This window comes from Ramularia collo-cygni (genome assembly GCF_900074925.1).
Source record: "Ramularia collo-cygni strain URUG2 genome assembly, contig: RCC_scaffold06, whole genome shotgun sequence".
NCBI lineage: Eukaryota > Fungi > Ascomycota > Dothideomycetes > Mycosphaerellales > Mycosphaerellaceae > Ramularia > Ramularia collo-cygni.
Window position 1 is genome coordinate 164,453 of NW_019716260.1, and position 23,178 is coordinate 187,630.

At 52.8% G+C, this 23,178-nt stretch overlaps 9 protein-coding genes; 5 read left to right on the forward strand and 4 right to left on the reverse strand.

Moving 5' to 3' along the window:
- The window catches only part of RCC_04420 (uncharacterized protein), a gene marked incomplete at both ends in the record, with an annotated part of 2,112 nt that extends 1,538 nt beyond the window's left edge, over nt 1–574 (forward strand). The window contains one exon of the mRNA XM_023769698.1: nt 1–574. This exon is cut by the window's left edge and continues 1,538 nt beyond it. Coding sequence (XP_023625466.1) covers nt 1–574 — 574 coding nt within the window.
- Nucleotides 575–959: 385 nt separating this feature from the next.
- On the reverse strand, nt 960–3,413 carry RCC_04421 (related to ER to golgi transport protein/RAD50-interacting protein 1; the record flags this gene model as incomplete). XM_023769699.1 has 2 exons in its annotated part: nt 960–3,233; nt 3,285–3,413. 2 exons carry the CDS (start codon nt 3,411–3,413, stop codon nt 960–962), a joined length of 2,403 nt encoding a protein of 800 aa, XP_023625467.1.
- An 898-nt stretch (nt 3,414–4,311) lies between these two features.
- On the forward strand, nt 4,312–8,255 carry RCC_04422 (related to RNA-directed RNA polymerase; the record flags this gene model as incomplete). XM_023769700.1 has 6 exons in its annotated part: nt 4,312–4,433; nt 4,486–5,971; nt 6,031–7,144; nt 7,199–7,272; nt 7,334–7,746; nt 7,802–8,255. 6 exons carry the CDS (start codon nt 4,312–4,314, stop codon nt 8,253–8,255), a joined length of 3,663 nt encoding a protein of 1,220 aa, XP_023625468.1.
- Nucleotides 8,256–9,608: 1,353 nt separating this feature from the next.
- On the forward strand, nt 9,609–14,947 carry RCC_04423 (uncharacterized protein; the record flags this gene model as incomplete). XM_023769701.1 has 4 exons in its annotated part: nt 9,609–10,097; nt 10,147–10,689; nt 10,753–10,879; nt 10,941–14,947. The coding sequence occupies 4 exons, from the start codon at nt 9,609–9,611 to the stop codon at nt 14,945–14,947; spliced, it is 5,166 nt and encodes a 1,721-aa protein (XP_023625469.1).
- Nucleotides 14,948–15,076: 129 nt separating this feature from the next.
- On the reverse strand, nt 15,077–17,368 carry RCC_04424 (uncharacterized protein; the record flags this gene model as incomplete). XM_023769702.1 has 3 exons in its annotated part: nt 15,077–15,933; nt 15,989–17,114; nt 17,177–17,368. The coding sequence occupies 3 exons, from the start codon at nt 17,366–17,368 to the stop codon at nt 15,077–15,079; spliced, it is 2,175 nt and encodes a 724-aa protein (XP_023625470.1).
- An 875-nt stretch (nt 17,369–18,243) lies between these two features.
- On the reverse strand, nt 18,244–18,690 carry RCC_04425 (related to stress response RCI peptide; the record flags this gene model as incomplete). Its single annotated transcript, XM_023769703.1, has 1 exon — nt 18,244–18,690. The coding sequence occupies one exon, from the start codon at nt 18,688–18,690 to the stop codon at nt 18,244–18,246; it is 447 nt and encodes a 148-aa protein (XP_023625471.1).
- Nucleotides 18,691–18,950: 260 nt separating this feature from the next.
- Nucleotides 18,951–19,910, forward strand: RCC_04426 (related to 3' exoribonuclease family protein; the record flags this gene model as incomplete). Its single annotated transcript, XM_023769704.1, has 1 exon — nt 18,951–19,910. One exon carries the CDS (start codon nt 18,951–18,953, stop codon nt 19,908–19,910), a length of 960 nt encoding a protein of 319 aa, XP_023625472.1.
- A 1,293-nt stretch (nt 19,911–21,203) lies between these two features.
- On the forward strand, nt 21,204–21,797 carry RCC_04427 (uncharacterized protein; the record flags this gene model as incomplete). The annotated part of the gene is made up of 1 exon (XM_023769705.1): nt 21,204–21,797. One exon carries the CDS (start codon nt 21,204–21,206, stop codon nt 21,795–21,797), a length of 594 nt encoding a protein of 197 aa, XP_023625473.1.
- A 222-nt stretch (nt 21,798–22,019) lies between these two features.
- On the reverse strand, nt 22,020–22,997 carry RCC_04428 (uncharacterized protein; the record flags this gene model as incomplete). Its single annotated transcript, XM_023769706.1, has 1 exon — nt 22,020–22,997. One exon carries the CDS (start codon nt 22,995–22,997, stop codon nt 22,020–22,022), a length of 978 nt encoding a protein of 325 aa, XP_023625474.1.
- Between the last annotated feature and the right edge of the window lie 181 nt (nt 22,998–23,178).

Genomic DNA, 23,178 nt, shown 5'->3' on the forward strand with positions numbered 1-23,178 from the left:
CCAGAATGCGGCAGCTATACCTCAGCTGCCCACCCAGCAGCCCAATATGCAGAACCTGCAAGCGCAACAGATGCAGCATCCTCTGAATGCATCCGCCATGCCACAGGTCCAGCAGTCCGACATGTGGAATCCGCAAGCGCAATATATGCCACATCACCACAACACACTCAGCATGCCCCAGGGGCCTACCCAGCAGGCCAGCTCACAGATTACACAAGCACAAACGATTGCCCAGGTGCCCATCCAACAGCTCAGCTCGTCGAATATACAAGCACAAGGGACCTGGAATTATCGGAACGCGCCCGGTGAGGAGCTGATTTCTGATAGTCGTTTCCCATTTCCAATGACGAGATCGCTACGTGCGTCTTTCCAGACTGAACGTACGAAATTGCTCAATCGGCAGCAGGCAGGGGGCGACAAAGCGGCGTTGCATTGGGGGCTTTCCGAACCGTACATGCAAGATGCACGTTGGCGACAACTTTGCGCCCGCCATGAAAGAGAAAAAGTCTCCATGTGTGACAGCCAGAACGCGCATCTTCAAAATTGGTACCAGTCTCAACATCAGGCCCGCTAGCAATTTTGGTCTACGCAGAATGAGGGACTCATTTAAGTCGAAGTTTAGGGGAGAAGGAGCGGATTGAAGTCGACATTTTGGAGTGGAGGAGCGAATTGAAATTGACATTTTGGAGGAGAGGAGCAAATTGAAATTGACATTTTGGAATGGAGGAGCAAACTGAAGTTGTCATTCTGGAGTGGAGGAGCAAATAAACGATGAGGTCAAGGTGTCATGAAGGAAAGGCTTTGGAAGGATTGGCTTGCTCGCCATACGTCCAACAGAGCTTTGCATTAGAGGATATGCAGGAGGGTTTTCACTGGCATGATACGTGCTTCATCGACGGCACTCGCTTCATTAGAGTAGCTTTTGTAGTTGCAGTGAAAGTATCTGTCACATATATGTATCAGCTCGAGATTTCCACCCTCTTCCCCAGTACACTCCTGGCGTCCGCTTCGCTCATGCAATCTAACCCCAACTGCTCCAGCGCAAGTCTCGCATTTTCATTACTCATAAACACCAGTCTTTCCGCTTGGAACAAGCTCATCTGCGGCCCTTCGGTTTCTTCCTCTCCATCGTCGTTCCCTTCTCCTTTGACAGGCAAACTCAGCARTGTCACGCCATCAATTAGCTTCCTCATACCAAGCTGTGCCTGTCCCGCTCCAATATATCTGTCCACGGCACTGCACAGAGCTCGCAGGTCAGCGGTAAGCTGTGAAGCACCTGCAGTTGAGAATGAATTTCTGCTCGAAAGGAGTACGCCATCCCATATGACACCTTGCATGAGCAAGCAGACCTGTCGCGATATCCTCCGTAGCGTGGTCTTTCCTACCGCCCTCTTCAAGAAAGCGAGGTACTCATTCAAGAGCTGCAGCGTAGCGTCCAACTCTGACGACACGGATTGACTGCTGTTGGACAGAGACGCCCAATTTCCAACACTGATGTAGCTCTTCAAGGCTTGGCGGATGTCATATGTGATCGTATCCGTCAGGACGCCTTCGCTCCGAACGCGCAGACGGTGATAGCTGGCGGCGGTCTCGTCGAAGAGGGCGCCCTTCAGGGCTCCGTTCTCTTCACCAGTGCCCAAAGCAGAGGAGGTTTTGCGCTGCACTTCCTGCCAATTGCCCAAGACTTTGCCTCCACTAGCCGAGCGATATTCCAATTCTGCCCATAAGTCGAGGAAGAAAAGATCATCACTCCAGTCACGCATGGCGCGCTCAAGATACTCTGCCGAGCCGAAGATGCGGCAGATCCGATCTAGGCCCCGAACACCTTGTAGCTCCGCCTGTTGCTCCTTGCTGATGCCGGACAGACGTGCGCCGACAGTGCTTGTCATGCCCAGCCACGACTCCAAGCCCGCCTGCAAACGTCTATGGTAGCGGTCGAAGATTTCTAGTTGAATGTCGATCAAGAAGCGAACCTTGTGACTGAAACTGGAGAGTGAGCGATAGCGCTCTGTAATGGTCTCCAGCAGGTCATTGACCCTGATTGCGGCCCGGGTGGGCTTAGCCGTGGAGGAATCAGAGGCATCGAAGTCTAGCTCTCCAGCAGAGGGTTCTTCAACGATGCTGTGGTAGCGGGTCAAAGCGAAGGATTGCTCAGCGCGAAGCCAGTCAGGGAAGTAGTTTAGACCATCGGCGTCTAGAAGGACGTGGGAAAGACCAGACCAGGGGACTGACGGCGAGGATGGTGTATAAGAGTAAGTGTTGATGATGGCTGTGTCAAAAGCGAGAACCTCCTGAACGAGATGGCTGAGGAGGGAAGGTTGATCGGCAATTTGCGAAGCGAACGATCTCAGTTTGCGATGCAGGAGAGGTAACAGGGCAGTGATTAGCGCCGAGGTCGCATCGATGTACGCCGGCGTGAAAGCAAGGTCAGACCGGCGAAAGCGGTCGAGAAGGACGGGCTGGAGGTTGTCTTGGACAAAGTCGACGTACTTGGAGATGAGATCCAGAACATGGTTGAGAAAGTATTCGGGTTTGTCAAGCCTGTTGGTCGCCTTTTCGCCGGTAAAATGGTAGGTGAAGCGTTGCGACAGCGGCTGGACAAGCACGTCCAATRGCAGAAGAGAGGGTGGGTCATCCGTAGGGTCGCGGCGAGTGTTGCGTTCGCGCTCTTCGAGGTCTTGTCTTTGCAGGTCCAACAATCTTCCAACGTTGGTGGTCCATTCTTTTTGCAGAGCAAGCGGCACGGTGTCCGTCGATTTGGGCCAATTCATCTTCTTGAGCGTCTTCTCCAGGTTTTCGGAAAATGCGTTCTGAATGGTCTGTCGAAGCGTCTGGACGCTGCCAACGACATGGTCCAGTAGATGAGGAGCGGCTCCCTCGGCTGTCTCCTGCAGTGGGCGTAGACTGGCGACTAGCTGCTGCAGTCGAGTATACGGCTCCAGCGCGGCATCATCGGCTTTGCCCAGGTGAGCCATACACTCGGCTCTTAATCCATCCACCTCCTTCAACAGCTCCACATATCCCGCAGCTACATCCAACTTCCCGAGCCGTTGCATGCTGCCTTCGAATCTCTGCACCGCATCGTCGCTCGTCTCGGCTTGGGTCACGATCAGCAAGCGTCTATCGATGTCCTCCTGCTCTTGCTGGAAAGCAACGGCCTTTTGCTGGACCGATTTGATGTGCTGCACGACGCTGCTTTTCGTCTCGGCATTCTCCCTCCTCGCATCGTCCAGCTGCAAATGGTGTCAGTCGACGGAAGAATGCATCCTGTTGAAGCGACCAACCTGCTTCTTCAGCAATTCCTGCTGTTCTCGCACATTCTCCAACAGCGTTTCGAGGCTGTCTAGATCCGCCGCGGACTGCAGCTTGTCATCCAGGTAGTCCTGAACTCGAGAATCCATCACTGCGGTCATGTCGAGGCTGGAATCCGGATATGACGCGCCAGCTGTCGTTGCTCGTCAATGTTGCCAACATTTAAGCTCGCCGTCTGATTGGCCGCTTAGCGAGCTACTACCGAATGCACAGTGATGCATCACCTTTCACGTCTCCCGCCCGACCTTCGAATGTCACTCCCAAGGTTGATACATGTATCGATGGACATGATCATTGGCAGGTTTCAGCCTCTTCAGCTCATTCCACTCCCATCAAAGGTGTCTGATACACTTGCCGTTACTCTCAGCGTGCTTCGACGCGAAGCTTGAGACACGGGTTCATGATGTTCACAAATGGGCAGCAACGCGACAATTGTCGACGCTGTGCAACATCTGCGTCTGCTCTATAGGTACCGCCTCTCTCAAGCGGCCGCAGTACTCGGAGTAGCTAAAGTGAGTCCTCCAAAGGACAGTCTGTCCAGGTTATCGGTATAGTTCGGGCCGCTGCATAGCTCCACGACCGCACCCTTGCATGCTATAGGTTTCTTTCCTTTGCATCTCCTACATCCTCCCCACCGCCAACAGGAAAAATAGAGCTACCGCATTAAAGATTCGCCGTGCTCGCCGGCTACGGCGGGGAGGGATGACGCGTTTGCTGGCGAAGCTCCGCCGCAAGTCAACTTCACTTTTCTCCGCCGCCGCCTTCAACAACAACACCGAGCACGGCTGGAAATAACAGAACACCACTGACCACTTGCAGTCCCCATCTTTGGTGGTTGAATACTCCGGCGCTGCGATCATCGCCGCCGTTTTCTCCGGCCGCGCCTCGCTGTTCTACTCTGCATTGCCGTGGAGTGAAGTGCACGCAAAGCACTAAAACGGCCCGGAAACGCGAGCAGTTGTTTCTCCCGCCCACGTACACTGCCACCCCTCGGAAGAGATGGATCTTTTCATTCGGAATGTGCCAGCGGCGGCTACTAGCAAGCACGTCGAGGAACTCTTCTATCGTCCCCTGGCTGATTACCAAACTCATCATTTTTTCGCGGCCAAACTCGGTGAAGGGTACGTCTGTCGCGGTACTCCCATATCCCACGCAGCAGCTAATCAGTTCAAGACCACTTGCGAAAATCACAATACTCGATGTTTCCGCTGGTATGCGGTTCCTTGCTGACTACGGCACACCGTATCGAGGGAGAGCTCCGAAATCGATACATTGGGCCGGGCGATACCTTGCTATTAGTGAGAGCAAAGAGAAACCTAGCGACCTCGCCATTCGTTCGTTGCAGGAGAAGTCTCAGAACTCAGTGACAATGGCTCGCGCGATTGAGGAGAGGGATTCTTCCAAGACAATCACGCGGTTTGCGGCTGGCCAGCTCGAGTGCGGCAAGTGGGACCATGTCGACGGACGCCTCACCTTTATTTCGCATTTTCAAGACCACCGGAACGGCTTCATAAACATTGGTCGCAAGCAAGCAATTGTAATGCTTGGGCTGGCTGGGTCCGATCAATGCCGAATCGATTTCAACTACCACGACACTGAAGACATCGTCCTCGAATGCTCGTCGATTATACTCAATCTGCGGTACGCGCCCAAGATTTACATGATTGAAAACGGAATGGCAGGCCTCATGCAGCAGTTGAGCCTAGGCCCACAACAGAAAGGCCGCCGCAAAAAGGTCCGACTCCCGGCGATGAGCAACCTCCATGCGACTGTCACCGGTTCATGTTGGACCTATCGCCTCGCATTGAGCAGCTCCGCAGACGTTCCCGTCATCAGGAAGCTCCTGGCAAGAAATGCGCGTCTATGCCCAATCCACTTGATTGAAGCCAGAAGACAACTTCCGAGCCATTCTCTCGAAGAGGACTTCAAGCGTCTTCAGCACCAGCTGACAATGGCTGACAACTTCGGTTCTAAGCCATTCCCCTTGCGCTTTCAGCTCGACCGCCTGGCTCGGAATGGCTACCTTACTCCTTCCAAAGTCTCTTTGCTACTCCCACTTGTCGCAAGGCTTTTCGCTRCGTTTGGCCTACAGCCCGTCCTTGCGGCTCTCCGCCGTTTGTCGCGTGAGCTTCCGTTCGCAGGACCTGGGGTAGATCCCCTCATTCTCTCACTTGGCAAGCTGGAGGAGTCTCTAAACCTGTACTGCACGGAGTATGATGAGACGGCTCCTACCAATCCCTACGAGTTGGCAAAGCGATATGCCCATGTCAACCTCATCCACAAGCTCGTTGTCACACCTTCTGGAGTGCGTCTTGAAGGCCCAGAAGCAGAACCCACCAACCGTGTCTTGCGCAGCTACTCGTATGCCACAGATGCTTTTGTCCGTGTTGAGTTCCGCGATGACGATGGAGCACCAGTGCGCTACGAGGCGCGAACGGACATGACCAAAATATATCATGAACGCTTCAAGGGCGTCCTCGACACCAGTGTGATCATCTGCGGCTACGCATACTCTTTCCTCGGGTTCTCCCATTCCTCGCTACGCAATCAGTCCTGCTGGTTCATGCGTACTTTTGTCGACAGCACTCAACAGCCGGTTTTTGCCGAGCTACTTCTGAAGCGACTTGGCGACTTCGAGAGTATCAGAACGCCAGCCAAGGTATGTAGTTTGTGTCTATTCCGGAGACGCAGTTTCAAAACTAACCCCCGTCGTCACAGTGCGCAGCGCGAATTGGACAGAACTTCACCGATACCAATGCTTCGGTCGACATTCATCCTAGCGAGCTTGTTGATCTGCCGCTCGTACAACGTAATGGCCGCGACTTTGGTGATGGTGTAGGCACTATATCTGCCGAGTTGCTAGACCAAGTACACCGTGTCTACGGTACCAAGAGGATGCTGAAGCCGAGTGCACTACAAATTCGCTTCCAGGGAGCCAAGGGTATGGTCGCTCTCGATRGCAGGTTGAGAGGCAAGAAGTTGTGCTTGAGATCCAACATGATCAAGTTTCCGACTAAGTCGACCTGGAACCTGGAGCTGTGCGGAGCGGCGTTCAAGCCTCTTCCCATGGTATTGAACAGACCGTTCATCAAGCTATTTGAAGACCTTGGCGTATCCATCAGAGCCTTGATGGACTTGCAGAACAAGTTCAAGGAGAAGCTCACAAAGATGACACTCTCTGCCACTAACACAGCCACCTTCTTGGAGGACACCGAGACTCCCAGTGCCACAAAACTCCCTTCGCTCGTTCGGTATCTCGGTCAAGTTGGGCTCGACTATCATGCCGACCCGTTCCTTTACAGTGTTGTAGAGATGACAGTGGTTACGAAGCTTCGCGAGGTCAAATATAAAGGCCGCATCCCGGTCGAAGATGGTGTCACTCTCTACGGCATCATGGACGAAACTGGAATCTTGAAGGAACGCGAAATTTACGTCGTCACCGAGAAAGCACCTCAAGGTGGCAGGCGCGTCATAGTTCACAAGAACGTGGTGGTGACACGTTCGCCGGCGATGCACCCTGGCGATATTCAAGTGGTGGACGCTGTGGACGTCCCCGAAAACTCGCCGCTCGCTAAACTCCGCAACGTTGTCGTATTCTCACAGCATGGAGCCCGCGATCTACCCAGCATGCTGAGTGGTGGAGATCTGGACGGCGATTTGTACAACGTGATCTGGGCACCGCAGCTCGTTCCCTCCGTTACCTACACCGCCGCCGACTACCCAAGGGTCCCCCCAATGGAACTGGATCGTGTCGTCACGAGGAAAGACATGAGTGACTTTTTCGTTACTTTCATGGAGACTGATCAGCTCGGCATGATTTGTTCTGCACATCGTGAGTTTGCATACTGAGTCTCCAGTGCAGCAAAACGCCGCTAACTGTGTACAGTTCAAATCGCCGATCAGAAGGACAAGGGTACTCTCGATGAAGACTGCATCAAGCTTTGCAAAATGGCATCAACAGTCAGTATAGGCTTGGAGCAAATTGTGTTCTARAGATTCAACTGACATCCTCTGACTCTAGGCTGTCGATTTCTCCAAGACTGGTATCGCAATGACCGAGCAGATGCCCAGATACCCTCGAGTTCGGCCAGACTTCATGGCACCGAGCCCAAGAGTCTTCGTTTCTTCGTCTGGCTTCCTGGATTACGAAGACACAGACGAGGAAGAGGACGAAGCTCTCGAAGGCATCGACTCAGAGAAGCCCCGTATGCGGTACTACACCAGCCAGAAAGCTCTTGGCAAACTCTTCCGCAACATCGACGAGCGTAAATTTGTCGCAAACATGCAGCAGAGACAGCGCAGTGCTTCGGGACTCCTAGCTCGAGGAGGCCCGACCGTCATGATGAGCTTGCTGAAATATGCAAAGCACTGGGCGCTCCAGTACGGTGTCATCTACGAGCACCACAAAGTGCTGGCGAGAAAGATCCGCAAGGTGTAAGTCTTCTGTTTATACTGTACCGCGCTTTCCAACTAACCCATCAATTTCTAGCTACGAGGAGAGTCTTGATACCATCCTCCACGACTACGAGCCTATGCCAAATTCTCCCTTATCCGAAACCGAGGTCTTTGCCGGGCAGATTGTAGGCCGCCAAGGAGGTCTCCAGGACAAACCACTCAAGGACCTCGCCAAGACGATGCGAGAGCGATTCAACACTCTGGTCGAACATGCCACCATGCGTATCACCAAGGACGACGAAGCAATGCGTGAGGCCGACGACTTGGACGACCTCTACGACGACACGCACTACGACGAGCGTGAATTGGAAGCACTGCCGAGAGCTCTGGCGTGCTTCGAGGTCGCGGTGTCGGAGAGCGGATACCGGGATCCGAAGCTGGGMGAGCTCAAGAGTTTCGGTTACGTCGCGGTCGGCGTGGTGCTGAGGGAGTTGGATCGATACAGGGTCACTACCTTTGGATCGAGAAGTGGTTTGCCTCGGGCATGATTGCTCGATTGTGATGGTGTCGAAGGATCACGACACGTGGATGTTGCTTCGGTGGAAGAATGTCGAAAGATCAGGACATGTGGATGTGGATATTGACGGAAGCTGGTCGATGAGGCGGACTGCCTGTGTTGTATGCTTCATTCCATCACGGGTCAAGATGCCGAAGGCCATGGAGCAAAGTTTGTTCATGTAGAGGAACACGAAACAACCACTGGTCGAGTAGTGGACCAAAGCTCAATTTGATAGAACTACCGAATGCGACCACAGCATTGAAGCGTTGGTATGTGCCAGGGATCTTTGCGCAACAACCACTTCCTTTCAAAGACTGCAACGGCTGGTACTGCCACTCAAAACCTGCCATGACATGTAACAACACAATCAACTTGCTCGGTCCTCTCCTCGAGTACATTGGCAGGAAGGTATCTCAGATCTGAGCGCTCTAAATCGGCGGATAAGTATCTGGCCTCGCTGCCAAGACGTGAAAGAAAAGGCTTGCAGAAGATTCATCTAGAGCCCGAACTTTAATTCAAGCTCAGCCAAGAGAATAAACTTGGCTGGCAAACTCTAAAGTGGTGATGGCGTCTTTGAGGCGTGGGTCTCGTCCCAACCGGGCCACCACACGGGTCGGAAGGAAATTTGAAGGCCATCAGTCTGCCTTGCTTTGCCTCCTCCGGCAGCGCACGCTATCGCCATCTGAGCAGCTTCGTGCGAATGCGACTCGCCGGACCACCTGCCTATCTTTGAGCCTCGCTCTTGTGGTGCGGCCTTCAACAGTCGAAGCGTCGCAAACGGAACATCGACTTGTAATATGACCAAGATCTGGATGCCAATTCATATGGGGAGTTGCCGCCGAACAGTACTGCTTTCGGAGCTACAACCTTTATGCGCGTGGACATTACCTCCGCGGGCCACATGGTGTCTGCGTGGCGCAGCTAACTTTCCCCATCGGTGGATATGAATCGAATATAGCAAAGCACGTGGCAGGCGGCTTTTCATTCTCCGGCTAGCACTGCAGCTATAGACGCACTACGACTGCTTCTTGCTGCCCATTGGATGCCGGCTCGCTTGTCTGCAAAGCGACTCTGGAGTATGCAGAGAACACGCCGAGCACTTTCTTGGAAATGGCATGTTTACGCATTGATGCGTTTCCCAACCTGGGCACGAGGTAAGGCCAGGCTCTCCTGATTTGGCACGATGAGCCTTAGTACTCCCACAGAAGTCTGGTCTGTCAAATCTGGCCGGAACGATGGCCAAGAGTAATGAGACATGTACTGCTAATGGCCCACCTGAAAGAATGCTCATCCCATTCTGTCCTTTGCTTGACACATCTTTCATCACCCCTGCTGAAGTGATATGACGCGCTCATTTCTATCGAAGCTGGCGGCCTGCCTTGCAGTTTCCTATCTGATCCAGCTCTGCAAATGTCTAGGAGACACTGACACAATCACCTGGGGCGGCGATGTCTCTCGAGCAGGCTATGAGACCAACCACAAGCTGGATCCACGGACGATCGCAAGCGCTGACTTTGGCAATATCTGGACTGCCAAACTTCCTGGCAATTTCAACAACATCGGAGCAGAGCAGGTCTTGTCTCAACCATTGGTATACACAACTGGAGACGGTATTCAGTATGTCTTCATCGCAACCACGCAGAACAACCTCTACAAGATCAATGCCAAGACCGGAGAGATTGTCCAGAAAAGAAATATCGGTGTTCCTTTCTTGGCTGCGGACTTGAACAACTGCAATGATATCGCGCCGGCTATTGGAGTTTCTGGCACTGGAGTTATCGATCCAAGTACAGGGCTGTGGTATTTCACCTCAAAAACATATTCTGAACAGGTCAGCTGGCCCTACGATGACAGAGGTCGATACACTAACACACGTTCAGTTCCAAGGCACAATCTTTGGTCCTCAAAATCCACCAGGTCGAGCAAACGGGCGGTACTACTTTTATGCAATCAACACAGTAGATCTCTCTGATGCACCCAACTTCCCTCGACCAGTTCATGGAACTGTCTTCCGCAATAACAACAGACGCATGCTAATCGCAGGTGACCAACATCAACGACCTGCTCTGCTACATGTCGGGGAATACATTTACACCGGATGGGCCAGTCACTGCATCATGTACAACTACACTGGCGCGATTATCGCTTTTCACAAAACGACTGGTGCTATCGTCGAGGCCTTTGCCACTCAGGGAGGTGCGGAGCCTAACACTGTCCCTGGAGGCGGAATCTGGATGAGTGGTGGTGGTCTGGCCTATGATGGAGCTGGAAGTATGTTCTTCTCGACTGGCAATGGCTACGCCGCTCAACTTCCTGCGAACGGTCACCCTGTCTCGGGACGTAGTCCGCCAACTGCCTTGGATGAGGCTGTTGTTAACATGAAGCTTCATGATGACGGAACCATTGAGCCGGTGGACTTTTTTGTAAGTCAGCCGCAAAGCTCCCCAACTTTTATCGCTTCCGTGCTGCTTGCTGACTCCCCTAAGATGCCTCATGAGAAAACTCAGCTGGACGGTGCAGACAAGGATCTCGGCACGACACCCTTTCAACTTCTGCCGTCAACATTCTCGTGCCCCAACGATCGCAGGATCGGCATGGTCACTGGAAAATCTGGTCAGCAGCGAATGATAGTCGACTGTATTGATAAACCATTCACTGACAGGTGTTCACGCAGGAAAAACATATTGGCTGAATGTTGACAATCTAGGAGGCTACCAAATGGGTCCAAATAGACTGGACGACGCTATACAGGTCTTCCAGCACGAGAACTCGGTCTACTCTGGTGCTGGGATAATGCCGCTGGGTAAATTCATCTACGTGAATGTCATCAACTATTACACCCGGGCTTTTCAATTCAGCTGCACAGCAAATGGAGACGGGGCGTTCACAGAAGTCGCCACAGCGGCCGAGAAGAATGCTCAGAACCTCGGCGTCGGCCACGGTACAACGACCTCTATCGATGGTCGCGAAGGAACTGGACTGTACTGGACCACTGACGTGGAAGGGATAAATCTCCGTATCTATGACGCTACGCCTCCAACCGATGGTAGCCCGATGAAGCTCCTCAGGGCTTTCAATATCCCAGCAGCTGGAAAATTTGCAAAGCCTGTCTTTGGAGATGGCAGAGCGTATGTCGTTGCAGCTGGCGCACTATACGCTTACGGAGCACCTGTCAACCTCGCCCTGAACTGCACTTCACCAATTAGATTTCCGCGGACTTCAATCAACAGCACATCGGACTCCCTCGACATCAACTGTACCGCCAATGTCGCCACGACGGTTACAAGCTTTAACGTCTCGGGGAATCGAAACTTTGTTATGGAAGGCCTTCCTAAGACCCCGCTGGCTCTGAGCCTCGGGAAGCAATTCTCATTCCAGGCTCGCTTTGCTCCCAAACAAGTCGGGTCTCTCTCTAGCGACATTCTTGTATCCACTTCGAATCAAGAAGCAGGGTCGACATCCACCACTCCAGTTACACTTACTGGCCAAGCAAACTCCGCCGCTGCACTCTTCAGCATCAATCCCATCACCATCAATTTCAACAGCACAGTAGGCGCAGGCGAAGTCACAAAGAGCGTCTTCTTCAACAACGAGGGTGACAATGTGTTGAACATTAGCTCTGTTCAATTCTCGGTGGTTTCTGAAACCGGACCATGGCTTGCTCCGAATACCACCGATGATGGCAAATTGCAGGTGGCTCAGTTCTCCTTTTCTGGCCTCCCGAAAAGCATTCCTCCCAATGGTAGACAGCCAGTCAGCGTGGCATACAACCCTCCCGCGGCGGGTAACCACGCTGTCTTCGTGAAGACAACCACAGATGGAGGTGCCAAAGTACTGGACATCTTCGGAGCCACGGGGAGCGACCCGGTAGCACTTTTCGAGTTCGAGAGAGCTGATGGAACGGGCTGGGACCAGTACACGCCTGACAGGAACTTTACTTTTGGCAAAGTCGCTCCGGGGGAAGTCCGTCGCTTAGTCATGCGCATCACAAACAACGGGTCTTCCACAGCATCTCTGCTTGGGTTGACGGTCTCTAAACCTCCTTTCGGCGTTCCTGGATTCGTACGTGCTGCCAACGGTATTGATCTGGCGGAAGGKACCCAAATCGCGGCGGGACAATCGGCCAATGCCACAGTCTTCTGTGCGCCTCCAGAGCGCCAGCTCAACACCCCTGCGACGTTTGCCACGGCCGGGTGGAGAATCAACACCAACAACAACCAAGGAGCTGTCATTCTGAACTTTGACTGCAATGCTGTCTCTCCGCAAGTTGGACCGTTGTTGTCCAATGGAACTGCTCGGGTCGGCTATATTGGCTGTTACCAGGACTACATCGACCGCAGGCAGCTCGCCTATAGTCCATACAACAATGACAACAATACCGCTGAGAATTGTATCAATACATGTKCGCAAGGAGGCTACACTTTCTCTGGTACAGTCTTCCGCAGCGAATGCTGGTGTGGTCACGCTCTACCCCTGAAACGCGGAACAGACGATGATTGCAACTTCCGCTGCAGTGGAGACGACAAGCACGCATGTGGTGGTGATGGAGTTACCCGAGACATGAACATGATATCCCTTTTCGCTGACTCCAAGTCGTGGGATGGAGTTACGCAAGGCCCACCTTTGGAGATGACTTCCAACAGCGGAGCTTATGCCTACGCCGGCTGCTATGCTGAGACGAATGGCAGAACCTTCAACACAAAGAATCAAGTCAGCCAGATCAACACCATCGATAACTGCAGGGCCTTCTGCGGTGGCTCGCAATTTTTCGGTCTGCAATATGCATCTGAGTGCTACTGCGGAGCGTCGATATCGAGGACCTCCTCTCTTTCCCTGGATTCCGAATGCAGTATGACTTGCAAGGGTAACAACAGCCAGTACTGTGGAGGTCCCAATCGGATGCAGGTCTACCAACTCAACTCCACATCAAGCTCGTCCACCTCCTCCGCAGCATCGCCCACTTCAACTTCTGAGCCTGACAATGGAGGAGTGTCGCAACAGATCGGAGCATACCGGTACCAGGGATGTTACAACGAGGTTGCCGGAGCCAGAGCACTTTCTGTCAAACAGAGATACAACGACGAAGATACCACTAACAGGGTATGTGCTGCCTTCTGCGCCGGCTCCACGTATTTCGCTACTGAGTACGCAAGAGAGTGCTATTGCGGCGACGACCTCGACCCAGCTTCACTTCCTGTTATGGATGGGCGTTGTTCCATGCCATGTAAAGGAAATGAGACCGAGATCTGCGGAGGACCCAATGGTCTGACACTATTCAAGCTCCAGACTAACACCACCTCCACCGCTTCCACGAGCTCTACGACGTCGACAAAGACTACTGAGCCTTCATCATCCGCGAATTCAACATCCGATTTGACTTCTACTTCGACTGCATCATCGACATCTACGACTGCCTCGGCCACCCCTTTAACCTGTCCAGAATCGAACGGTACCACCTACATCTCGAGTGCGAAGACCTTCCTGATCGAATGCGGCACAGACTACCAGGGCAATGATTTGAAAGCCGTGGAAGTCGGTCCGAACAATCTCAATCAATGTATTGATGCATGTGCGACTACTCCAGGATGTGTGACTGTAGCATTGTCGGGTGCTGCATGCTACATGAAGAGTGCTGTAGGGAATACAGTATCGAGCGGGGTCTGGGGCGCTAGAATGATCGCTGTCACCCCCTTTTCAACGGCAGTGGATACGACTGCTTCTTCGACCACATCAACCTCGACGGATGCAACTAGTACTTCAACTTCATCAGCCGGAAGTATCTCAACGAGCGAGACTTCTTCTTCGACACTTGATCCGTCTACGAGCACGTCTGAGTCTTCTCTGACAACAGGCTCCAGCACTACAACAAGCAGCACTGCCAAAATTAGTACCACAACCAGCAGCTCAACCACGTCGAATAGCGAGACGAGCACGACCGCGAGCTCTAGTAGCACCCAGAGCAGTTCGACTACATCGAGCGACATTATGACCAGTACATCTAGCAGCACAACAACCACACCAGAGACATCTACCACAAAATCATCATCCAGCACGACTTCTTCATCTGGTCCAACTGTCGCTCSAACCGCCGGAATCTACTACTCACTAGGATGCTACAGCGAAGAGCCCAACGGCCGCGCCCTATCAGAAATCTACCGCAACGACGCCATGACAATCGAAATGTGCGCCAAAGAAGCCACTCGTCGRCAATTCGACTTCTTAGGCCTAGAATTCGGCACGGAATGCTGGATGGGAGATTCCATCGCGGAAGAAGCACAGCCTCTCATGCAAGACCAATGCAAAAAAGCCTGTCCAGGGAACAAGAACAATTGGTGTGGTGGCGATTCGACCTTGCAGATGTATAGACTCAACGCTACGCTTGCGACTCCCAAGACTCCTACTCCAATTGGACCGCTCAGTTGTCCCGAGGCCGATGATACGGTGTGGATGACGGAGGATGGGAAGTCTCGATTCCGGATCGAGTGTGGATGGGATCGTGATGGTGGGTCTCAGGGTCGAGTTACGGCGGCGACTTATGAGGATTGTTTGAACGCTTGTGCAACGACTTCTGGTTGCAAGAGTGTTGCTCTATTGGGGAATAATTGTTATTTGAAGACTGGGAAGTTAGGAACCCCTGAACGTAATTCGGACATCAGGGGTGCGACATTGCTTACGAAGTGAGGCCATGGAAGTGATAGCATGTATACGAACATATAGACAATAGATAAGCGAGAAAGAGACACACGTACTTAGATATTGAGCCTCATTTGTAAAAGCCTGCATCCGATGCTCTCGATGATTCGAAGCTGTCTACGCCGCGACAGCTGGCGACTTCTCCGCTAAGCGGAACATTTTGCCGAACCACCCATATGCTCTGTTCAATCGTCGACCAAGCGTACGACAAACCCTATATGGTATTTTACCACCGGGATGTGGCTCATGGAAATGAATGCTTCTCTCAAAGTCCAGCCCAGAAGGGCTGAAATGCCAAACGGAACCGTACAACTTTCGTGGCCGGAAACCCGTGGCTACCATCGCATGGAGGAAGTCATTCCAAGGAACCTCGCCAGGGGTAGAATTCGTAGATGGTGTCCAGAAGATCGTCCTAAACACTTTGAGAGCTCGGTCATCGACTGCAAACTCTGGCTGGACGTCCTCTGTGGTGATCTCTTCGCCGTGCTCTGGACTAGAACTCTGTGCTGCAAGTCCGCGGGTCTTTTGCTTGACTTTAGGTGTTCTCACAGCTGTTCCAGGGGAGTTCACTGACTTGCTTCGGTGCTCCAGGCTGAAGAGGACCTCTGACAGCGGTCGCAGGTCTATCTTCGTCGACAATGCCGGGACTTCTGCGGTCTTACGAACAGGTTCCGTCCATTCGAGAGTCCTGTGTAGGTCACGCGGCTCGGACAATAGATCGTGAAGGGCGGTTTTTCTCAAATCTCCCGCAGAGCTGCGCATCTTCTCGTCCACTTTCGACCAGAAGAGGTCAAGATTGGCTTCAGCACGTCTCATTGCTTCGGTGGTTTCTCTCGTCTTGCGTTTGTCGACCGGGTAGAAGAACCGCCCTTCGGTCGGTGCCCCATAGCTGGAATAGACGGGATTGAGGCTTCCTAATGAGCTTAATATCCTAGCCGTAGGTTCATTTGTCTTTGCAAACTCCGCTTTAATGTCTATCCCGATCAGCATCGTGTCAGTGGTCGTTATGGAATACTAGATGCAGCTCACCGTCTTGCCGATGAACCATGAGGTGCTCGTAAGTATTGGCCCAAGGCTGAAAGACATCCAGCTGACGAATGCACTCGCAGATAATAGAAAGATCCGAGATCAAGGCCGCAATGTTCGACGTTATCAATGCTTTGATCTTTGGATCTGACTCAACGAGACGTTGAAGCTCATCGACCACGTTTGTGAGGCGAAGGAGGAATAAGTTCCGGCCATCTTCCCAGATTGTACTAACAAGCCAAATAAGCTGCTGTTGAACCTTGCTCATTTTGACGTCCACTTTGGACTGAGCGCGGATTTTCGTTTGATTGGGGTCATCTTCTGGGATCCGGGCAAAGAAAGCACGCATTGGAGGCGAGGCTACAAATGCGTGTTTGAGGACCTCAATGGGATCCTTTGAAGTCTGATCCAAGTAGTGCCTGAACTTCAAGATGGCGTCCATGTATGGCACTGGCAAGTCTTTTTCGGGCGAGATGCTTTCTGAATACTGCTTCTGCATAGCCTTGAGCTGCTCGGATTGCCGATGGAGCTCAGTGTACATCTCGAGCTGCATGTAGGGAGATGCAATCTCGTTATACACAACACGAGCCCAAAGGACATCTTCACGATGAGCAGGAAACAGGGGATGAGGTCCTCCACGGGTGTCATTAATCATCTCCAGTCGATGCTCCCGAGCGTCCCACATGATGTCGGAAAAGTAAGCCGGGTCCTCTCTCATCATCCAGATCTTATCCTTGACGGCGTCGCGTCGGGCCGCGAGCAGTGATTCGWTATGGGCAAAGTCGAGCTTCGCAGGCGGCCTGWACGGCGCTTCTGCTGCCATGATTGACAGTGATCCCAAGCCAGATTCAGCCTCGGACACCGAGGGCGGCGCTGGCAATACGTCACCATCTAACAGATTATCCTCCGGTATGTCGTGCAATATTTGCTTTGCGCATGTTACCAGGAAGCGCATGGTCTTCATCTGAGATTCAAGAATCAGGAGCGCTTCTCCAGGGCTCGAGCCACTCCTACTCATCAGCCAGTCGAATGCATCGGGATGATCCCACCAACTGATGATGGCGCCGTATGTCTCCGGGTTGTCACACCCTGTGAACATAACAGTGTGTTCGTTGAGGAAAGAAGAAACCTGAAAATCCTTAGTATCCTTGTGCTGTTCAAAGTGTGCATAGAACAGAATAGGATACTAACAACGGCATCGGATGTGATGCCAATGTGCATGGCTTCGCCATCAGCAGCGGCGAACTCAGCAGGTGGAGATCTTGCGCGAGCGTTCATGAACAACAGCAGCGTCCTTGGTTTTACCAAGTCCTCCTGATTGATGAACGGCCACATGAAGGCGCCGCGATATTTTGAGCCAGAGAAGCGCTGTTCATTGGTCATGGTGTGCAAATGAGCAAAGTCGGGGCGATGAGTTGCCGGCATGTCCGGCCAGGCGGTAAGTAGGATCTTTCGCTTCTGCTCCTTCGTCTTCTTCATCCAACGCTTTTGTTAAACAGCCTCATGCCGCTCCAGGATGCCTCGCAGGAGATCATAGTCGCGAAAGATGCTTTGCGATCTTTGCTTTGCTGTCTTCCGTGCGTGCTCAGGCGTGATGGTGAAAGCAGCCAATCTTGTTGAAATCCAGTGGTCCATGGATGGCAGCAGAGGTTTGATGGAGTTGGTTGGAGGATGAGAGAGAGAGGTGAGGTTTGACGAAACATCCATGCCTACCTTACCTTGTTCATGCGAGCACACGCGCTAACAGTCTTAGTACGMGCTCAGTCGCGTGACCACGCGCGCTCAAATCGAAGGGTCAATGTAGGGTAGGTACCTTGAGTGGTGTCGATCCGCTCTTGCCGCTGTGACAGTCTCAGCCCGTGGACCTTTGCATCCTCTTCTCACTGCCACGCATCGAGATGCTAAAGTTGAACTGTAGCGAATGTCTGTCAAAAGTGATGAATGCCACTGTCAGGAGTACATTGCGTTCTAAGACAACTCAGGACGACGAATCAGGACGTGGTGGCTGGAGATGAGAAATGAGATACCTTGATAGTTGTGAAGTTGCGAACATTGGACACTGTCGATTCGCAAGAGTCTTGTAGCTTCCTCCTAAAATGGTTTCCAGCATTCCGCCATCATTTCAGCTCTCACCACTATCCAAAGCGCCTACCCAAGAACGCCTCTGTACGCCAATACCAACATCATCTACAATCATGCCTGCAACCTGGATCCATAACTCATGTTCACGCTGATCTGCAGTATCCCAGCCTTGAAATCTATGGTCCCTGGACCTTGTGGTCGCCCACAGCCTGTGCGTATGATGGAGGCACCTCTTCACTTGGGCCAGCCTGCTGTTGTCTTGGCGCTGCTACAGCTTTTGACTTTGGCTGCACAACACCTTGCTGCTGACCAGGAAACTGCTGGTCGACTGTGCTGTTGACCGTACCATAACCGTGGGGRGCTTCTGGTCTCCGTGATGGCTGGGTCTGCACGTAGTAGTGTGTGACATTGCCCCGCTCGGCATCCTGCGGAACCTGGTGATAGGTGGGTTCGGGGTAGGTCGAGATGATGTACCATGCATGTACAAGGCCAGGGAGGAAGCCGAGACAGCAAAGAGCGAGATTGATCAGACTGTCGGCGGAGCAGATCCCACGCTTCACCCAGACGGCGATGGGTGGGAAGAGGATGGCGACGATCGCTAGGAAGACGTCGCTACCGCACATGATGGAGTTGTTCCGGTTGGGTTCGTGAGGTGGTGCAAGAAACGCTGTCCAGGAGTCGAGGCAAGGATGTGGTCGAAGGTGAGGTGGAGAGTGATCGTGTGAAGAGCAGAGTGCCTTCGTGACTGCCTAGAGTTGTGGCGCAGATGACGCAAGCGCGCCACACAGTTCGGTTCGGCAATCTCGGTACAGCCCTAAATAGTCACGCTTTCCTTTCCATCATTTGCAAAACACCAAACACATGACAACCGATTGACTTCAAAATGCAGGCCGACAGACGACGTCTCAATGCTCCAGCAGGTGGTACCGCACCTCCTATTTTTGCTGCATCTCAAGGAGCTAAGATTGAGAAGCCAATTCGGGCGCGACAATCGGACGAACATCGCAAAATCTTCCTCCGGACTGGAGTAGTGCCAACCGCGAGCGGGAGCGCGTATTATGAGATACCGCCCCTCACTCCAACCAGCTCTAACAAAATACTCATTCCTTCTTCATCAAGTTTGAAAATCACATGCACGGTTCACGGACCCAGGCCTTTACCGCGAAATGCTGCCTTCAGTCCCAACATGCTCTTGACATCTCACATCAAATTCGCACCATTCGCCACACGCCAGAGACGAGGCTATGTGCGGGATGCCGCCGAGCGGGATCTGGGAGCCCATTTGGAGACTGCATTACGGGGAGTGGTCATTGGTGAGAGATGGCCGAAGAGTGCCTGTGAGGTCGTAATCACTGTCTTGGAGGGCGAGGAGGACGGTTGGTGGGGAGATGCGGGCGAGGGAGGGAAGGCGGGAGGATGGGGGATGATGAACGTTCTGGCCGGGTGTATCACGGTGGCGAGTGCCGCTCTCGTCGATGCAGGAATTGATTGCGTGGATTTGGTATCTGGAGGTGTCGCGGCTCTTACTGGACCTGCTTCCTCCGACAACAACGACTTTGTGCTTGATCCATGTCCTTCGGAGCATGACATTCGCGCGGCTTGTGTGGTTGGCTACCTGCAGTCAAGGGACGAAGTTACCGAGATGTGGATGAAAGGCGACGCAGGATCGCAAGCCGAAACATTAATCGACAAAGCTGTAAATGCCGCCACATTGACCCGTACTGTCTTGGCCGAAGCCATCAAGGAGGCTACAGAGGCGAAGATTGCTCGATCGGCAGAGCCCGTAGATGATACGCCGGCTGCAGGCAAACGCAAGSCTGATGATGTTGCAATGACTGGATGATCTACTTTGCATTTCTTGCGCCGGCCTTCGTCCAACGACATCTGGAAGTCCATTACGCCTGAGATTTGCAAATGCAACAAGTAAAAGCGGCCGATTCGCGGACAGCCAAAGCATTCGAATGATGCCCGAACAGCGTTGTCCTCTCTCGATACGCATACATACTATGGGACGCCGTACTCACGCAACTTCGCGTCAGAGACGCCGCAGTGGTAGGAGACCATGGCGAAAAGCTGATTTCCCGCACTGCTTCTCGAAATGGCGGTGACAAAGCCAGCAAGCCACTCGTGGGAGATGGTAGCGTTGTAACACGCCGGACGGCATATTTGGGTCTACGAGCTGACTCTGCAACGCACGGTCGACGTTAATCACAAACCATTTCCGAATTTCCATCTCTCACTCCCGTCCCCGTGCCCTTACTGTCGAACAATCTCTTCAAGAGGAGGAGGAGCCCTGGGAGACCGCCGCGACCCTAGGCTATCCCACTCGGAACAGAGGTTGTAGCTCGTCGTTCACAGGATCGCCAAAGTCACTTCCGCCCACGCCCTTCGCCAAATCGCACGAATCTCGTCCTTACTGTAGACCAGGGAAGCTTAGACGTTATGGTCGAGATGCGAGATATAAGCCGAGCGAAACTTGCCGTGCAGAAAGCCTCTCGTCGTGCCTTGGAGCTTTAGACAAGCTCGGATGCCCTGTCAATAGCTTTACCAATGCGTGGCAACGAGTGTCCCAAACCGTGCAGGGCGCAGGGMTCCATGCTTGTGTTGCACGGAGTGCCGCTACTGAAGGTTTGACTTTKGAGAGAAGGTGGATGGGGCGAGTAGAATGCTCTTAAGAGGTGCTACGCTTGCTGTACTCTAAATAGCCCTCGATGTATTCGAGCTGGTCTTTTCACGATTTGGTAGTCATAACGCAAGGAGAGTGGGCAAAACCGCCCTTTTCCTCTCTCTACAACTTTTCACAAATGGAGAAGAGAGCAACAACCGCCCTATGTTTGTACTCCAGCTAGCGCCGGAGCCTACCGAGCCAATTGCAWCAGCTTCACGCGAAGAGAGCTGGCGACAACCGCCCTCGTCATGTTGGTTGTCTCCGTTTCGAAGGAACGTTTGGAGAGGAGGGGGATTTCGTCGTTTCTATACCTGCACCTCAGTTAGCGGCGGTTAGATCCGAGCCAATCGCTGTAGAGAGGAGTGCGCTAGCGATCGGGAGATCCATTTTCCGGAGCTTGTATTGCCTTCACTTCATCTTCTAGATTCTGCATCGAACGGCCACCAACATCACTTGGTTGAAACTGAGATGATCTTTCAGTACGCTCATCTGCTCAAGGGTTCCATCCGTCTGGCCAGATTCCATCCTGATAGCACTCCAGCGAGAATCTCCCTGACTCTCGAGCATGAGCAGCGTTATGCAGACCGCAACGTCCATTTCACCGCTCTTGCATACGAGCCTCAAGCATCAGATGCTGAGATGAGCGAAATTTTGCTACAAGGTCGAACAAGGCGGGTTCCTCAGAGACTGTGGCAAGCTCTCAGTGCGCTGGTCGACCATCATGATACAAGCGGACGTTTCTGGATCGACTATGTCTGCATCAATCAAAACAATGAGGCGGAAAAACATGATCACAAGTCTCGTCTCGCCGATATTCATGCCTCTGCTGATGAAGTGCTTCTTTGGCTGGGAGTGGATCATGATGTTGCTGGAGCAGAGCCAGACATGGCGCCGAATTGCAGTGATGTGCCGTCGTATCGATCGGGGATATCAACTGGATCTCAAACGATCTCTCCACACATCATTGAGCGTCTTCAACTGCAGCAGGCCAAGAAGGTTGTTCTCATCCAAGGCGAAATGCTCGCCGAAGTTTGGAGAAATGATCCTCACAGCGCGCTGTGAAGCGATCGCAAAACTTGGGAAGCTTGAACGGCTTGAAACCTTCGCCACGGGGTAAGGGCTTCAATCTATCTTGGAGGATGGACAGGACAGGAGCAAAATTTATTTCATTCTCATGCCGGAGTGAATCCCAACGCCGTCCATGCTGAAGTCCCAAGTCATGTCGCCCAGCTCTTCGCCACTACGTTTTTAAGCCACGCCTTCATCAACATATTCGATCGAAATCTACTCCATCAAAAGATCGGTCCGACGCTTCCTAATGTACGCCATCTCCGGTCCATTCAACCACACCCAAAGGACATATACGGTCGCGCCAAACACCACGATTGCCAAAATGGAACCCAGGCGTCTCATAGAAGTTCGGACGCCCTCGACTCTTTCCTGGGCTTCTATCAAGTCAGCTTGCGCTTGAGCTAGAAGAGCACGGTTTGCGACCGTGTCTCCCTCGTTCTGTACCAGTCTGTTCTGGAGCGTATGTACCAGAGCAGTGCTTGCTTCGAGATTCACRCGGAGAGCGGAGCGAGATTCACGAAGACCATCTGCTTCAGCCTGGTAGTCTCGGTCTTCGTGATCGCCGCCACCACGAACAGTGTAATGGACGTTATCACTCTCACGGTCGGAGGAGATGGACGCAAAGCGCCGCAGAAAGTCGCTCTCGATCGGTGAGCCGATGAACGGATTTTCCAATTCGGTAGCAAGGCGGACGAACGGAGATTGACGATCTTGGATCTCGATGCCCTCATATGTCGGCTGTTCTGGCAGCGGAGTGTCAGGAACAATTGAAGTGTCGTCGAAAGATTGGTCCTCGTCGAAGATGTTGTTGCTGCTGTTCATGTTACCGGCGACCGGGGTGTTCTCGACCATGACGATATCGTGAAGTTCTGTCTCGGGCGTGTGCTGCGGGCTTCCTTCTGGAGTTGGGAGTTCTCCTCGTGAATCAAGAGGGTATCCTGGACGAGCGGTGAAAGGCGTGCTATCGCCAGATAACCCGGAACTCTGACTGGATGGAGTGGATGTTGCTTTTGCCGGACGACCCCGATGCTTCTTAGTGGCTGACCCGGTTGTGTTTGGAGTTTGCGTAGCTGTCTCTTGTAGCTTACGCTTCCTGCAGTCCTCCAAGGTGGACGATTGCGAAGGTTCGCGGTGTAGTCGAGCGAGCTCACAACGGGATATGCGGATGGATGAGCTTGCAGGGTTTGACATGATATCGAGGGCTTATTTGTGTGTCTTGAGTTGGCGGTGATCGAGTTGCGTTGGTTATTTGCTTGCGAGAGGCTTCGTGATTGCTGGTTTGGTGGTTGGAGGRGAGGATCGAGGCCCTTTTTGTGGTCGYGATGTGGCATCGCTGCGTGAATGCATTATGTGAGACTGTCTTGGGATCGCT